Genomic DNA, 19,962 nt, shown 5'->3' with positions numbered 1-19,962 from the left:
CCTTTGAAACCCTGAGATTTTCTCAGATCAAATCACAGATGTGGTGAACTGGATCAAAATACAGATCTGGTGTAGTCCAGATATATGGAAGGTATGTAGACTGAGGATTGAACTACAGATCTGGTAGTCCCAGGGCATGGAAGGAGTAGATCTTGGAACAGACCTGGTATAGTCCCGGAACCTGGAAGGCATAAACCCTGGAATGAACTACAGATCTGAGTCTTGTCCTGGAGTCTGGAATTTAAGTAGATCCTGGAACAAACAACAGAACTGGTATAGTCCTGAAGCCTTGAAAGAATGCAATGTATCAAACTACAGATCTGGTATAGTTCCAGAGCCTGGAAGGAGCAAAGCCTGGATCAAACAATACATCTGGTATATACTCCTGGAGCCGAGAAGGAGCAGACCTTAGGTTGAACTGCAGATCTGGCGTGATGCTAGAAATGCAAACTTCAGAGTCTAAGACTGTCACTATTAATAGTCTTCTCTCATCATGGTCAAACTCTGGATATTACCTGCTTTTCTGATCAGTAGTCCTGGAAGATCTCAGGGTGTAAATATATTGCAGTTCACATTGCCCTGAATGTTTCACAACATTCCTTGTACAACAACCTGTGTTATATATATATATATATATTGAGCAGTCCAAGTGAAAGGTGCTACAACAATGTACAATAATTAAATACCAAATAATATTTTATGTACTTTTTGGCTATAATTCAACTTCAAAGATAACATCGTCGTAGCAACAACTTAAAATCAATCTCACAACCGAAGGTACAAAAGTTTGTGTGAAATCCCACTTTAAGACATTCAAACTATGTGGTGATGAATAAAATGGAACAGAACAATTACACAATGATGAGATATGATCATGCAAATATGCAGTGACCAGGCAGGCGCAAGAACAAAACATAAAACATGAAGATGACAGCGTTCCTTATGAATGTGATATGTAAAAACTGCAACTTATATCACAATATCCACAACAGCATGACAAAGAAAGAAAGCACACAATGCGCACAGCAGCAAAAAAAAACAGAGACTTAAAATCAGCAAATTTGTATTTTGGATATTCTCCAACATACAGTGTGATCCCGTGGTTCTCTTGTGCTGCTCTTTCAACATCATCATCTCCTGGTCCATAATTGTGTTCAATACGTCCAGTTTCTTCTGTAATTCTTCAGCTTCTTTCCGCTGAAGATCTAAACGAAAAAAGAACGGTGCGGTGCTCCATCAAATCATATGCAAAAAACACGAACAAAAAACACTCGATGATACAGCTCACAGCAGCAAATACATTGAAAAATAAAGCAACCTTTTTTTTGTGGGATTCCATTTCTTTGTATATTTCCCTATTTACTTCCTATACTCACCTATGCTGAAATGAACATGAATTGCTGATGTTATCAACATATAAATTAACTTGCTGTTTTTTATTTCACAGTTGCACAAAATCTTCTTCATGCAAAATATTCGTATTCTAAAAATAGTGATTCATTCATTATTTCCTAATTACTTGGTAACCTTTCAAAATGATGCCTTGCATGTGCCAATCAAGTACGTCAAGAAACCATGCATCGACAGCATTGATTTTTTTTAAAAATCCCTGAACAAAATATTTTTCATCATCAACTTGTTGTTTGAAAGAACACAAACAGTATCATCAACGATACCTTATAAAAAGGTTCCTTATAAAGATAAGATTCCTTATTAAAAACATTTTTAAAGTTTACTCCGCCATTACAAAACTATTGTATGACACATATGTACAGATTGCCTATGGTAATGTGGGCTGATAAATCTGTTTTTATGTAGAACATGGCCTCAGACAAATTTACTTGAAAATCAAACTTTACCACATGAACACTTTATTCCTGATCCTTTACAGACATTTTGTAGTTCACTGTTTTGTTTTCAAGTACTTTGACAATATTTTCTTTTTCCCCTAGATTTTACACAATATTTGGTGGCCATTTTGGATCCTAAAATATCTAAATATTGATTTCATTTTGGCCTGTATTTAAAAAATTTGTACAGTATTAACCCCTTAATATTTGATTCATCCTCTCAATATCTTATTAGTGCAGTCATAGTTAATTCTATATGTTTCTACTTACCCGACCAACCCTATCTTTCTTTATTCTGGTGAAGGTTTTTAAAAAAACAGAAACACAGACACACAGACACACAGACACACAGACACACACACACACACAGACACACACACACACACACACACACACACACACACACACACACACACACATTGATTTTGCATAACATCAATGACATCATCAGTTTTCTTTTGTATTTGATAGGTCATCTGTCTCTTTTAGTATCAGATTTGATGACAAGTTCTCATGTTATGCTTTTAATTATTACCACACTATCAGATCTTGATTTCAACGACGATAACAACGATATTGTTGACCATAGTCATTCACCAGCTTGGTAGATCCAATGATTTACAGAGCAGGTCAAACTTTTTAGCATTGAGCTTTCAATCTATCTGTCTTTGCTGACAATCCTTAGCAGAATGACAAATTCCATAGTTACAGCTGACCACTAGGTGGCAGTATGATCAACCAATTGTAGGTGTTAGGTAGTTCGATGTCCCCATCTCTGTTGATCTTGGGATTATAGTGTCTGATTATGATAGCCTCTCGGATCTTTCTCAGGAAATCATGTGGGGATGTATCAATAATGGAATCACAAGTCCCACTTCAAAAGCTCAATGCTAAAAACTTTTTAACTGCTTGTGTGTTATAACCTTGGTAAATCAACAATGGTGTGGTGTTATAAAATGAGTTAATAAAACAAAAAACAGCACACACCAAAGCCTATTAGGTTTTTCACAAACGTCAGCTTATTAGTTTTTTTTTCAGAAATGACTGATAATAGATATTAGTACACCAAGTTCTACAGCACTCTTTTAGTACCTGTGGTGTTTTGCAAGCTGCATGCAGGATAAGAGGAGGGGCACAGGATTGAAATTTGATTATACTTCTGTCCAGATTATATGAACTTTTCACATCATATTGTACAATATGTCTTCTTGTGGAAAATTACTAATGACAGGCCCGCAAGGGCGCCCTCTTTGGTCAATGTTTCTTTTGCTGCATGATTAATTAGTTGGCTGTGAGTTGGCACCTTTTTGTGCTTTTATATACATACTGTATTATTCCACAATTATACATGAAATGTCATGTTCATTGTTACTACATCGCTGTGAAGTTACCAAAAATCTTGATCATACATTGTACTGTCTGCAGTGATGCACAAGAAATCAATATATGCCAAATTCCAATTATAAGAAAGACAAAAGATTGAACAGTTTTGTCACTAGGGGTGCTCCTTGGATCCAATTTTATATCAGAATGGGTACCAGAACTGTGCACTTCAAGAAATGAGATTTTCACAGAAAAAGGTCACTGAAAAACTCCTCCAATTTATTAATACAAAATAGCTCTCCTTTTTTCTTTTCCAATGATATCATTTTCATAAACTCTTGTTCTTGTCTACAAATTCCATTCCTGCTATGTATACTGAGTCATGCGAGTTGGTATCCATGACAACAATCTTGCCGATGTTTTTACTCATTGCTTCATTTCAGGTTGTATATATGTTTACTCCTTCTAAGCACTACAGTGCCTGTGATAAAACCTCACTGATATAAAACCAGATCTGTTTTATGGGACATACCACTTACCAGAGGGGAGTTCAAACCTTGAATCAATAAGTACACTATGTCCAGTTGGGAATTTAGTTCCACAGACCTCTCCATTCTTCATCTCCACCTCCCTGTCCAAAGAAGACCATTGTCCGTCTCCTTCCTATAAAAACAAAAGAAATTTATGCCATGCCAGGTTCACGAATAGAGTTCTCTGCTGTCCTTTGATGAATTTAAGAGCGAGCTGTAAAACAGTCAAATTTCTATTCATTGACTGCACTGTACGAGGCATATCATATCGTCTCAAAGTTGTTAGACTGCCCTCTAGAGTTTGTGTGAATGATTTTATCTAGCATATTCAATGACCAGGTAAATATACAATTCACATTAAAAGTCCTAAAAATTTTACAAACCAAGAATAAAACATCAATCTGTACTGAGTATTAAAATCGTCTATCATCATCTCCCCATGCAACTCAAAATTTGTAACAGCCTCCAATATCCTAATGAATGAATGATGGATTGTTCTATTGGTAAAAAAACAGGGGAAATAGCACTCACCTCATTGGAACGTTTAATGTTCATCAACGGAAGCCATGCTGTACCCAGTAATGTATCCCATATTAGTCCCTTTGTCCACAGCTCTACTATTAGTCCAGAATCCAGACGGTTTGTCTCACTACAATTTCAAAAATGAGAGACAAAATATTTTGAGTTTTTGACTTTCAACTCCTTTGCATCATGAAAGGAGAAACAGAATTGTTTTTCAAAACATGGTAACTTTCACATGCAACTGAATAGTCTAGTCTTCCTGAAATTTAAAACTAAGAAAATGACAAGGGGACCACCATGGATAATGTCAGGATATAACACATTTCTCTATGTACTTGGTTATTTCAAAGTAACCATATTAAGCTACAGAAAAGGGTAAAAGTTACAAATTTTCTTTGAAACAGAATGATGAACACATTCTCATGGCAATTTACTTTTAAAGGGACACAAGCTGAGAAAAACATTTTTGGGCATAATTTTTGCTGCATATATAAAAGGTACTCACGAATATAAAGCATACTAAACCATCTCTTGCAACTGACTAAAACTCAAACTTGGTATTTTGGTATAACTTATAAATGATCTGATGACAGAAAATGTACAGAAAATCTCCACAATGTCATCAACTGCTTAACAATGCCAGAAGACAAATATAATGTTATGGAAGGCATACATTAATATTATATTAAATTAGATTAGTTTAATCAAGGTTTTATGAAAGTATTTTCACTTGAAGACGAAAGTTTATAAACTCTGCTTGAGCCACTCAACTAATGGAATCACACATACTTTGCTATTATAAACTAAAAAAATTGAAAGTTTTCCATTTCCTGAAAACTGGTACACTTAGTATATTTATCCAAAATCTGTACGTTATCACACAGACAAGTATCAAGTCTTCTTACTTGTCTGTGGTTATCACTAGAAAAAAATGAATGTTAGTTTATACAGAGATTGACATTTCATTTAACCCATCTAATAACAACATGAGTAATTTAAATATTCAATGTTTAAAAGGAAGCTGTGTACAAGTGAATCCGTGTATTTAAACACCACATTGTTACCTGGAAAACCATCAATAGAACCCCTAAAAATAGACCATATTCCAAATGACGAACATTTATTTCACAAATAAGCAGGAAATGAATAATTTTGTCAAGAGAAACACAAAAACACAACTACTTCCTGTTTCCTACAGCATTTCCTCCCGAGTACAAAATCACACATAGCAAGATCTTTCTTTAAAAGACATTCACAAATATAGATAAATATATTTCATATTAGGTATGAAATTACGGCTGTCCAGTTCAGAGAATATGAGCGTAATGACATGTTACTTTGATCTATAGGGTTTTAGATTCCACTGACAATGAGGATCATAAGACTGATGATACAAAAATTACATTATGCCAAAATTTCATACTTATAAAAAAATTATGATTTTTTTTCAAAAAAAAAATTTGTTTTCATTTATAATAATACTCATCCATTGCATATAATACTATACAGTAGTCAAAGACACTTGTTAATGTTAGTTTTCTTCAGAGATGACAGAAAAAGATGAAAATAGGTCTTAACATATCTTTATACTGAAAGTACTTCTTTTATTTATGAATTAAACGTATCAGACTCTTGCTCAAAATTTAGGCTCCAGAACTAGTTTTATATTTTGGTTTAGATAGTTCAACACCAAGCCAAGTACACACAATGGTTGAGTACTAAAATTTTCACCAACATACACAACGTACATTTGAAAAGCTGGGAGCTTTTAATTGCAAACACTCAGTCTTGTTCATGCATGATAGATAGCATTGTTTAGAATCACATCACTTTGTGACGTGATCATGACAAATGCTCCCGTAGATTTTAGGGAGAAAGTACACGCAATGTACACAAAATAGTTGCTACCAACTTTCTCTGATGCACATATCTAATCAACTGCTAGACTGGGTATATAAAAGCAACATCAATATGTCATTTTGAAAACTTTGGCTATATAGCTATGTGCAATAAAATAACACAAAATGGATTTAAAATATATACTTTTCCTCTGTGGCACCTAGCTACATTTGTAAACATGATAAAATAACACACAACACAAAATAACACAAAAGGTCTCATTAGAAGATTCAATATGGATAGTATGGGTGTAGACACTCAGAGGTAATCTATTCAGTATTCCAACGTCAATGGCAAATTTGAATTGATGCAACACATACATGTATGGCTGCCATTCAGCCATTATTGTGAAGGTCACGACACAAAATGATGTGCACATGCTGACTATAGCATTTGACATTTGTGCCCAAGTTTGGTTGAAATCGACCTATGCATGTCTGAGATACAGGTGATAATGTACACACAGATGGATGGATGGACAAAGAGATGCCTGGATGGTTTCATCCATTGGAGACTAAATAATAAAAAATGAGATTAAAATGTCATTTTCCTATTGCAGTGAACAGACAGTGAAAAGTTACATTCTAGCTATACATTATAAAATAATACAAACCAGGTTTAAAATGTGTACTTTTCCTGTTGCAGCTACCAGACAGTAAAAAGCATTCTATCTACACATTATAAAATACTGCAAAATGGATTTAAATTATGTAATTTTCCTATCAAAGCTTGCAGAAAGTAGACACTTTCTAATTATGCATTATAAAAAAAAGTGAAAATGGGTTTAAAATGTATAATTTCCCTATAACACCTGGCAGACAGTGAAAGGTATTTTAGCTAAGCTTTACAAAATAACACAAAACAGGTTTAAAATGTGTCATTTTTCTATCACAGCTAGCAGACAGTTAGAGAAAAACTGTTCCAGTCCATGAATGATGGAGTAGGTGGGATTGATAGAATGGAATTATCAATGCTTGTATCATTTGATAGCCACTATGTTCATCGTGTTGAAATTCCCAGGGGTAGAAAAACAGCCTACTACATCTTCATTTATGCAGCACGGCAATATGACAGGCTGTGACATTCGTTCATTCTCACCGGGATTTACTATCAAAGGCACAGACTACGAAGACAAGGCGAGGACAGACATTCCTCTTTTAAATTATTGAAAACAGACTAATCTATTCAAAATACTTTTTTTTTATAATGCAAATTAGCAATAATGATTACATCTGGGCAACCGTTTTGTTTTAAAAATACAGAAAACAAACAAATCAATTCAAAAACATAATATTTTTGTCGAGGTATCAGATAATTTGCCAATAATGATTCATCCAGGCAATCTTTTTTAAATTACATGAAAAAGACAAATTGGTTCAAAAACCAATCATTTTTCATAATGTCTAGTTAATAAAATGCATATTTACCAATCTTGATGGCCTACAAGTAACCATATTGTTTCCAAATTACAGAAACCAGACAAATCGATTGACATTTCAAAATGCAATCATTTTTTGGCACGTATCAGGCATGTTGCCAATCACGATGATGCGAGGCAACAATTTTGATTTCAAACTCATATAGAAAATAGACAACTTATTTGAAAAGCGATATATTTTTAATATTAAGTTATCAAGCAAGTTGCCAAGTACCTATACTGCTCAGATGATGGCAGCCAATGCGTCTTCAATTCTTAAAAACATTACAAAACATTTTGTTCTTACAAAGTGTCAAATGAATGTGGAGGTATATAATGCAAATACCATTCCAATCTTACATGATATATACAGTATACCTTATTTTATATTTTTATCAGATAACCAGAAAAAAATAATATTACAAACGTTGGGGACAACATAATTAAATTTTCAGTAATAAGCAAATCGTTTTCTTTCTTCTTCTTTTTTAAATCTATCAAAATTTAATTAAGAGTTTAATTTATCAGTCAAATTGTAAAGAACATTTTTACAAATATGTCAAACGTACCAAAATATTTAGAAAACTGGGCAAACATCATTCAAAGACAATCATTGATCTAGTAGATCTGAATATCAGCTTTAGGCCTTCGACTAAACACTTTTATTATAAAAACAGAATTTTTTGAGTTGACAATGTTGAAAGAAACCAACTTGAAGGTAATTTCAATACACCATTAAGAATCCCTGTAACATTGTCTGGCAGGTTCTCAGTCAAAAGGGGGGGGGGGGTCAAAGGTCCTCTTTCCATAAAAATGGGGAGGGCAAACAGTAGACTTCATTATTGGTGAAATTTTTAACCATGATTTGATGCATCAGGTTGTTATCGCCAGGGACATATTTCTTGCAGAATGTTTATGTATTAGTCAAGAGTATTCTAATAGGTTAACCAAGCCCCTTGGGTAAGTTGTCTATAACCTTAACATGTCACTGTACTGTGTGTGACTAGTGAGCAAATTTCAGAGATCAGTCAATTTGCATTCACATCTATATTTAGAATGGTATATATCGTTGACACAGTATTATCAAATACACAGCATAGGATGTTTCACTACAAATGTACATACCCCTTCTTCTGTAATGTATGTATCAGGGTTCAAATTTAAGGCTTGTGTATACATGGTGACCACTAGTCTCAATTCATAATACTTCGAAGTCTGGATTTTCCAATGAAACATAATTTTTCTACATTTTTTAATACATGATAATGAAAATGTTTTCCATGTAACATTTCATTTCTAAAACCTCACTGATACCTTGAATAAATCTTACAATGAAGTGTAACTTTAATATGTTGATGTTATCTTTGACACTGAGTTGAGTGGCAAATTTTCAGAACAGTCTTCATAAACATTTGACACAGATAAAATTGCGTTGAAAAATAATTGAAATTTCAAAATGTATCCACCATTAACGGGCATAAGATTTTAACTTTTCCAAACTAGCAAAAACATATACTTCTGCTGAAAATTAATGATACATACATGTATAATATCATGTGATTACACAACTTGCATTCAGATTGTCTGTGTAAAGGAAATTTTGTCATTTGTTATAAAGACATAATTTGTACATGTAGTATTGTTATCCCAGCATGCATTATTAGGTGATTAATTCTGAAGGTAAATGTCAACCTACGAGTTAACCCAAAATATAAACAAACAACTTCATAAGTTTTTAGCCCCTATTACACCAAGGATCCTATCCAAAATCATGACCGACTATACAATACAAAATTATTACAAAATTATGACTGAATGTAGTAAAGGATATCACACATTTAAGAGACTTCCTTTTTGTGTTACAAGGGTACTACAACCATACAACTACTCACATGCATATTGGAATAGAACGCCTGTACAAAAAATCATGGATGCAAGAGGAATAAGGCAGGCAAGTCGGCAAAACAGTAGAGTAAATGCTACCCATCCATTGTCCATGATAAAGCAGTCAAGGGGTCACACTGCATAATATGTAATCATGCAATTTTTGTATTCTAGAGGGCACTTCAGTTCAAAATATATGTCACAATTACTGATTTCCACTTGGGGACTATTCTAGTAATACCTTGATCGGTGGGCATGAGTATTTTTGAATAGAAAGCTATTACCTATGTCGTATCAAATCAAATAGGAACAGGTAATATATAGCACAACATTTTCATTTTCAGTTTACATCACCTGTCACTTTCTGTTTGACTGCATTATCGAAAATACTTCTGCTATGACTAATATGATAAGTGTGTTAGTTGTATGCAGCTTTCACAAGTCTTCTCTTTAAGCTCCTTTGGGCAAATCTATCATGTTATGAACTCAAATGACATTTTTTTATTAGAAAATGTGTTAAAATTATGATTTGAGACGAGATACAATATTTGTCTGAAACTTTTTGCAATGTATTGCCTAAATATTTTAACTTCAATGTACTGATAGAAATATCAGAGTCTGAACGACACAACATTTACAGTAAATCTTAATTGTTATGAACCAAAATTACATTTCTACTAAAAATGTATTTAAATGATGACTATAAAGACAATATACTGTGCATTTTTCGGAACATTTTGTTGATATGCATTGACTAAATATTTTCAAGCAATAGACTGACAGAAGAATTATAGTTTGAAAAACAAAATAATCATCACTATTAAAGAGAAAACTTTCTTGTTATCAACCAAAATTACATTTTTTACTAAAAGTTGTGTTCAAATCAAGGCTATAAGAGACAAGTTATATTTATGTTAAAATTTTGTAATTGACTAAATATTTTCACTGCAGTATACAAAAAAACTATCAAGTGCAGTTCGAACAACAAAATAATCATTAGCAATAAATTTCTTTTGTTATAAATCCACATATCATATCATTAGAGACTTTGGCATATGAATTTTTTTGCCAAATTACATTTTTAGGGAAGGATGAATGCTGCTGAAGATGATTACATAGCTTTGTCTATTACTTGATAATAGTATTAAAGTACATCTTGTGCATAGACTTTTTCCAAATTCGTACTCTGTACTGCACTATTATAAGACGCTTAAAATTGAAAAGTTAACATAGATATAGGTTCTAAATCCGATAAATTTGAATATTGTTAATATTCTTTTATTTATCTTATACAATTTTGTAAGATTTTTACTCAAATATTAGAATTCTGATAATAGGAAAAAACTCGGTATTAAAATTAAACTAAAAATGTCAGAAATTTTGAAGATTTTTACTTAGGCATCATAATCTGGGTTAAAGAAAGGGGTGCAACTTATAAACTTCACATGAATATCAACAAAAATGTTTATAAATAAGGTATTAGAATCTGGGCTAACATACAGTGTACAAACTTATAAACTTCACATGAATACCTACATGTACATAAATGTTGATAAAGTGAAATAAAAGTGACAAAAATGCCTGAAGACACTCAAGTACATTTGGATTCCACCTACATCATATCCGCCTTCAGCAAAAAATACTGTTATATAAAAAAGTCACATATCATTAGAGACTTTGCCATATGAATTTTTAGCCTGCGGGAGTAATAATAACCCTTGCTTGAAATAAGCCAGATTTAATAACCATCATTTGTAATGAGGCCAGGGTGTCACCACTAAGTTAAGGTTAGGCATCAAACATATAAAGTCCCTAATGATTTGAGAATGTTACACAACTGATGGTTTAGATGAACTGTCATCAACTCCAGAGGGCTCCCTTCATCATCTATTCAGCTTCATTAGAACACATGTGCATGCTGCCCACATGGTTGGAGGACTACTTTTTGATGGCAAAGTTGAAAAACTGTCATCAAATTTGTAAGACTCCAAATATAGATTTGCGGGTTCATATACAGTGAGCACAAAGACGTTCTCAAGGCCTTTCATAGTCCATTTGGATTATTCTGCAATGCCTGAATGAAGAAAAATATTGGAGACTAATATCATCCAAGTATTTATCACCGTGCATGTAAATGCAAAACAGTCCTAGAAGCAATTAGAATGTTCTGTGTTCCCTTCCCTCGGAGGAGATTTAGATTTTTGATAGAATTTGTCTGTTTGACTATAGGTTAGATAGAGATCATAGAGAATAGAATGTTAGGTAACTAGATTATTGAAAGCACACCTACAGGTATAAAAAATGTAGAAAACATCAAAAAATACCATATGTATTGACTTGAAAAATGAGTATTATTCACCAAATTGAATTATCTATCACTGTTAAACAGTCCCTGGGACTGAAGTTTTATATTAAGCGACAAAGACAATTACTATCATCATATGGTTGAATAATTAGATATTAATTCCTTGTCACAATTGAATTTGACAGCCATCAATTACTAATTACCCTAACACAGTCAAATCAAATATGAATTCCCAATATCATGGTAAACAGAGAAACATAAATTATATTCTTTCATTTCAAATGAAGGCAATGGTAATTTCATTAAAATGCAAATGTCACACATGGCATTTGAATCTAATAACTGAAAAGAAACGGACCTATAATGACTAATAACTTGGGACAATCGTAAAATGGAAAGTGATAAGTTAGATTTTAACTATAAAGTGCTAACACTACCAGTATGACAATAGATAAAAAAAAATTATCAGAATTCATTATTCAGGATTAAGAACAGCAAAAATTAGGTGCATTGTGTTATTTTGCTACACCACACATTAAAGTGGCACAAGCTGAGTTTACATGTTTTTCGCTCGAGTGATAATACTTACTTTTTTTCCTTACACAGCTCTTGATTAAAACCTTGATTAAACTAGACACAAACTAAAAGTATTGTTATGTGATGCCGATAGCTTATACACAAGTGGTTGAATCATGGTGCCTTGTTTTGTAGATATAATCAACCTGTAATCAAGACAGTGTAAACACAGGAAGTCCCCAAAAGTATACACTACAAGATAATTGAGGTTATCAGAAATGCCCCCCCTGCTGTAAGTACAAATTAAACTAATGTCTATTTCCTAGCTCATATCAACATGTCAAAACAATAGATTTAGTTTCCAGGGGGGCATTTCTGATGACTAATTCCATCACCTTGCACTGTACACTTTTGGGGACTTCCTGTGTTTACCCTAATGTTGATTACAGGGTGATTATATCCATATATAGATGTACCACAACTACCCACTTGTGACATCTACCACATTGAACAACAGTAGTGTTAGTTTGTATCTAGTAAAGTGACATCTTGGTTTCCACAGTATTGCCATGTACACAAGATTACTTGCATGGTGCACGTGGATACTAGTGGTATTTTCACTGCAGTGCACTACTGAAAACATTACTGCATACCTGCATGCAAATGATATGGAAATGAGGATACGATAGTTTGCTACACAAGAAATCATGTGATTGCGCTGTAAGATTTTTATGATTTTTATGGAAATTCCCCATTTCAGATAAACATATGTAACAATAACTGAACCCCATGCCATGTGAGTTCCAGTGTGGGTACGCAGGGGTATTTGCCTTCGTGCTTATCACTTACAGTGTTTTCTGCTGCACTTTCACGAGCTACACACAGAACACTGCAAGCACTCATGCAAGTACCCCAAGTATGCCACACTTGCACTGGCATGTCTTGGGGTTCTGTCATATAACTCTAGTCTTAATACACAAAATAGGAGAACTTTCTACAGGTAATTGCACAAAGTATATCTTGATAATATGTCATAAGCCATCTAAATTATAAGACTATATCTTTCATTTATTTGAAATGAAACACTCATTATATATATTTTATGCATAGAAAGTCATGGATTTAAAATAATCTAACCTCTGACAATATTCATTCACCACAACATTATTTAATAAAACTTTATCCTGCCATGGCCACCATTACTTTACATGGAATTGAGGGTTAACTGTCAGCAATATCCAATAGTATGGGTCTACATGTTAGTTATCAAATATTTCTATCAAAATCTATGGGGCATAACATTTTATTCAAACTACAAATTGATATTATTGACAGTGGAAATTTCAATTTTATGAAGCCAAAAGCCAACCCATCCACTTCCATACAAGTAATATTGAATAACATACGGAAACAAATAGAAAACATTGATAGAATAAAGTTCATAACGGAGATGCCCTCGGATAAGATCAATAGTCGAAGGCATCTTCCATAAACATCAAATTCTCGCCAAAATGTCAATTTTTTTTTATATTAAAGATAACTGCACCTGGTTAAGCTTTTCTGATTTGATTACAATTTACAATTTTTCCTCCAAACTTTAAATGTCTTTTCATAAATGACCAACTTCACAATCGAGTATTTTGAATGCATAGGTAGCAACCAATGAATGATGTTTTATAGCAAAATCACTTTTCAGAAAAAAGAAAAACCTGAGGGGAAGAACATTTAAGAATAATCAATTACTCTGAATCCTGAGTGTTCATGAAAATCAATGTCTCCATGAGTCTAGACAGAGAAGAAAACTAAATGCCTAGAAAATCTCAAGTGTTTTCACAAAGAGTGGCACAGAAAATGAAGGTGAAATCCTTGAAGTGTTGAAGGATCATTTAGTATGCAAACCGTCAAAAATAATCAGTTCAAGAACAAGAAAAGAGATACAAGAAACTAAACCAAAACAAAATCCAATTTCGAATGAAAAGCACCGAAGTTAACAAATCAAGACAAACGGAAGCATATTAGAAGAGTGTGTCATTTTGTGAGTCTTCCTCAGGTGTGCTGTACAGATTTTCAAATTAAAGTGAGTAACTTGTTAAAAAGCTTTACTTAATGAGAAACACCACACACTTTACCATTCTATATAACCTATAATTGACTACACACTCATGTGGTCTCTCATTACAACGACACTGACCAAAGTTTTGACATCAGCTGCTGCTTTGTTACTCCATATCTCCCAAGTTTGACTTTTTGACATATTCCTTTGATTGAAGACTCCTGTGCCTTGCAAGCTGTCAAACGAAAATACATCACTGTAACTCACCAGAGAAAAAGTACTCGCTGTATAAGTCCAACAAATCCTTGTTAGTTCAACTTTCCCTTTTTTATCAACTTCCTGGAAAACAAGTGTGCTGTTGAACAAATTTCTAACAAAATACATTTGAAACTAGTAATTGAGAAAAATACTTCCCCCACACTTTACAAATGTTGTATCACCATAATTATGACATTCCCTACAGAGCAAATTTCTAAAACATACATTTCAAATTCATAATCGAGCACAATGTTTCCCCCTGGTTGTATCATTACACAAAATCTTTGAATAATGGGCGTAAAGTATATTAATGGTTGACAAAAAAATTAAAGATCAAACTACACAACACTAATCCTTCAACATTTTGCATTTTGGAGGCACTGTGTGAATGACAGAACAATTTGTCAACACTAATTTTAACACAACACATAGTCTCAGTTGCTCCATCACATTCACTCAGGAAGTGTACTTTGTTTGTTTAGATTAATTGATGTATTACTTACAAAAGCAATTAGTTTAATTGATTAAATTTCCACCTTTTCTATGAAATGTTGACCTTTCACCTTTTGTCTTTCTCAATACTTAGTTCAATATCTGACATTGATGTTTGGCTATATATCATTGGTTGATATAACATTCAACATGTATATACATATCATAATAATAATAATAGTCCCATCATTCTTCACTTGTATTAACATATTGAACATGATTTATGAAAAATAGGGGAAAATAAAATTGCGATTTAAAATGTTTTGACATATTTTGCATATCACAGAACCAGTGATGTTGACACAGGTTGTTGTGATATAAAAGAACCAGGCTATAAATCACTTATTTTTTTGTTCATACGCATACAAGTGAACTTGCACATCATTTTAAAACACAATGGAGTTTCTACTATGTAGGAATCTTGTAAATGAAGTAAGCATCTTCTTCTGTCCACTTCATTTGGAGACAAAAGCTTTAATACATCCTTTTCAACAAGACCATGCTCAAATTCAATCAAATTAAACTCTCAGTGACAAGAATATGTCCTCATGTTATACCTCAGTACATTGTTATATATCTCACCTCAATGTCTTCCTATTATCAAATCACAGTGTAAATAGTATACAGAACATTACAGTGTTTCGGTGCTCAAATTAATACGGATGAAATGTCAAATTTGTCCTCAAGTGACCTCAACAGTATTTGTTGTGACAGTTGGTGTAACCTCTGTACGTGTATATTTTACCACCCACTCTTCCATGTACCAAATCACAGATGGTACGATATTACATAGAACATATACAATTTGAGTGTTTTAGTGCTCACATTAATACTGACAAATTGACAGATTTATCCAAAAATGGCCTCATCAATTTTAGATGTGACAATTTGTGTAGACAAAACAGATAGTCTCGGCAACGGGCTGATTATATGTTTGTCTAAGACCAACTTCATCAAACCCATCAATTTGTTGATACTGACTGCCATATCCGTTAGTTCTGAGTGTGTCAAAACTCCTAAATGTCAAGCTTTTATAGCAAATATGTGCTTATCTTACTATAGCTAACATACTCTGTCATACACACTCTTATTATGAGGAGAATACTTGGATGTTTGAATCCCACCATCTTGGTTTAGTAGCAGCTGAGCCATAAGCATTAGAAAGGATAATGATTATTCCTTTCTTCTCAACCCAATTTTTTCTATAGCTCTACCAGACAACTGTTTCCACCATTCAAATTTTAATCCTAATTGAACCATGGCCTTAAGAATAATTTTTGCAAGACTAGTAAGTAGTAGACGCATGGATCAATATATACAATACATGTACATATGATACTGACCGCCATCAAATTTGTACCGCAATGCAAAATGAAAAATGAGACATTGGGGTTTTAAAGTCTGTTAGAGTTCAGGGCCGTTGAGGCTTCAATGAATGCTAAAATTGTTATCACTTGAAAAAGTATGCAAAGATATCATAAAGTAATTCTGATTCTGATTCTGAACGTGTTCTTTGGGTAAACCATAATTCGTCATATTTTATTTACAATGAGGTAAATGGTTCGATCTTGTCCTAAGGCAAATTCAGACTGTTAAATGTATACAATTATGAATTGAAAGTATCACCAGCATGTACCAGTAGACTTACTTTTTTCAGTTTTTTCTTCTTTTTTTTAATTGACCAACCAACTGACCTAGTCTGAAAGGTGCAGCCTTTGGTTCACTTATGTAAAGACACTCGCTACCCCAAAAGTGGCAGGAATGCCTGGATCTTTCAAGCTACATGTACAAACTGATCCATCACTTTTCAGATATAGCAAATGAGAAAGGGAGAAATAAATAAGCCTATCCAAAATTTGCCATGGTGGCACTCTACTTCCTGTCAGTGTGTGCCTTGGGGGTATGTCTGAAGAATACGAAAAACATCCCTGATTTACACTATACCAAGGGACAAATCTCTTAAGAAACCATACTATGAGGTGATGATACCCCCAATTTGAGCAAGCGCACTGTATTCTCAATTTCCTGTTTACAATCTGGAATGGCCTATAGGTTGCCCTAAGGAAAAGAATCATTACCGCTTCAAAGGAAGTAAAACTGATGTCAAAAAATTTAGTATTTACATATTATGTAAATGTCCTTGTTATTGTGTATAGATCCATCATTTTTATGGGCACTCCTCCATTTTAATGGAATAATTAGAGCACAGTGGCCCTATTATTTCGACGAGGTGGCTATAATTTATTATTTGTCATTGACAACGTCCTATCTTTGCAACATCACAATGACACAACAATTATTTATGTATTTACACACATAAACCTCCGTTTTATCATACATATATGCTCTATTTTCATGAGCGCTACTTTTGTAAGAATGCGATCTTTTGGTGGTCCTATTATTTCTACGTGGTGGCTACGCATTTATTCTTTGTCCCTGTACACAAATAGTCATACCAACGTCACTGTGACGCAACAGGTACCTGCTGATGTACGAAATGACATATTTTACGTTCAGTTATATGACCCGAGTAATTTTTCTATTAAGTTGTACATGTCATCATGTAACAGCTGTACAGTGGTATGGTGTGATATTTCTGAACAAAGACATGCCAATATCAACATTTTAATACAAAAAACATACACTGAGTGCATTGGCCCCATATGGTATCTAGACTTTACGCTTAGCAGTTTATATTAGATGAGATGTCACTGATCACGAATGGAAAAGTGTATATATATAAAAGTAGGCCATGTATTAATCCATATTATCATAATGATTTGCAGAGTGTTGGTATACATAATATATACATATATGTATATATATATACTTGAATATACACTATATACATGACATTATACAATACGTATTAAAGCCATTCTACAACTGAACATATATACATAATTCATACATACATACATACATACATACATACATACATACATACATACATACATACATACATACATACATACATACATACATACATACATACATACATACATACATAATATACATAAAATACATTCACAATATTCATATACATAAATTACAATAAAGGCACATATATAATGTTCTATATGTCTATGTCATATTCCTATGGATATATGTAAAACTTTATCTATGCACTGTCAGTTCTTTATCTACATGTCATCCATGACCCCTTTGGCAATATTCAGGAATGAGAGAGAACAGGCTTTGATTTCCCAAAACTCTCACTATTGAAAAGACCCCTGCAAAAAATGTATAGCTGTTGCCTCACAGGAATACAGTTTGCACATTACTGAGTCTTGAATGAGTGTGCTGTAAAATGGAGACTGTTTTTAACATTTACACATTCCCTTTTTTCTGCGTTACCCAGGTGAAATTTGATCTTTGACAAACCTTTCCAGGTTAACGGCCATATTAGTGTTCAGGAAAGCTACAAAAAACAGCTGTCACTTTCACACTCCTCATCTAGTATTATATACAATGTAGTCCATTTACAAAATTTACAACTATTTTCAGTTTTAAGTCTATTATAAATATGAACTGTGAATTCTCAATTCATGCATTTATACACTCAATACGTATATGTAAGCCAAACCTGAATGCAGATCAATGTTCCTGTTCACACTGACTCTCAACTGTCGCCTAATAAACTGAGAACATCAAAATCTCAAATTTTATGTTATGAGTACAATCTTTTACAGTATCACAATTTTACACATCAAAATTACACTGGGCCAAATGTAACAACTAATTTGAAGGCTTAGTTTGGATTAGCATTAAAGTTAAGGTGCAAAATACAGTTGCCAAGCAAAGCTTTGAAAAAGTTGGAATCAAAGATACTCCTATCATAATCATTTTGGTTTGACTGATAAGATAACACTACAAGAAACTGGGATTGAATCCTAGGCTTTTAAGTTTAGAAACCCAACCTGAAAATGAAATAAAACTTTATCTGTATGAAAAATTCAAATTTTTATATTTCACTTGGTTTCAGGTATAAAAAGTTTACTTTCTACAAATATTAAGGCATAGACTCAATGTCTACCTCGTTCTGAATCCATGTGAAAACAAAACATTAAACCTTTGCATTGAGAAAGACTTGATTTGTAACAGCTTTGTGACTGACAAGGTTTTGACACTCCCTTAAAGTTTATATTTAAGAGCACCTTGTCACCCTTTTCACACTTTGTACACTGAGTGACTACTACAATGAAATCAATATCATTTAAATTATGCATGATGGGAAACCACCTGCACTCCAGTCAAGCTATGCTCATGAAAAATATCAACTCTGCAACCATACATACGTACAATCCCCTATTATTATTGTCATGGAAAGTGTAATGCTTCTGTTGCCAGCCTGTTTGTCAGATGACTGGCATTGATTAATCCATATGACATATTTTCTATAGTCTGTTGCCCACATAGATTAACTTCAATACAAAAATACTAAAATTGTATTCACATTATTTTGAGCTAGCTTGAAATACAGAGGTCCCTTTATCATAAACGCACATTTTCCAGTTGAAAAGTAGGGATGAAGTAGCTATAGGTACATTTGTACACTGTACAAGAGTCCTCTAGGCTTTTGACTCAGGGTTCTTTGCTTGCAGGCAATTGGAGAGTTTGAATTTTGTTTAAAATGAATTTAATAAAAATTTAAAAACTCCAGCTGCATGGATTCCAGGTTACTTGCTTGACTGCATAGAAAACAATATATTTGACCAAACTCACTCAGTTACAGTAACATTGCCAAAAACACTCTCTATACAATTAAAATATGTCAACTTCCTATGAATTTTTCATTATACTCTTATCAAACCTACAGAAAGTCATATTTCCATTCAAACAGATAGATTATGTCAAATGGAACCAAAAATACTGGCACCTAAAGCTCACAGGACTTGCATATTATGCACTGT

The 19,962-nt window shown here is 33.3% G+C and overlaps 1 protein-coding gene across 5 annotated transcripts in view; it reads right to left on the bottom strand.

Annotated features, from left to right (window-relative positions):
• LOC144443572 (protein unc-13 homolog B-like) overlaps positions 1–19,962 on the bottom strand; it is a 179,241-nt gene that overhangs the window by 102,723 nt on the left and 56,556 nt on the right. For 4 of the 5 annotated variants that reach the window (XM_078133104.1, XM_078133107.1, XM_078133109.1 and 1 more), the window contains exons 4-6: positions 4,235–4,352; positions 3,713–3,836; positions 1,089–1,205 (exon numbers count right to left, since the gene is read on the bottom strand). In XM_078133104.1, the coding sequence (XP_077989230.1) occupies positions 1,089–1,205; positions 3,713–3,836; positions 4,235–4,352 (359 nt within the window). The remainder of the gene's footprint in view (positions 1–1,088; positions 1,206–3,712; positions 3,837–4,234; positions 4,353–19,962) is intronic. The other variant, XM_078133108.1, reaches the window with a different exon arrangement.

The sequence above is a fragment of the Glandiceps talaboti genome, chromosome 12 (genome assembly GCF_964340395.1).
Source record: "Glandiceps talaboti chromosome 12, keGlaTala1.1, whole genome shotgun sequence".
Classification (NCBI taxonomy): Eukaryota; Metazoa; Hemichordata; class Enteropneusta; family Spengelidae; genus Glandiceps; species Glandiceps talaboti.
The sequence above is the reverse complement of the archived record's forward strand: the minus strand, read 5'-3'. Positions and strand labels throughout refer to the sequence as shown.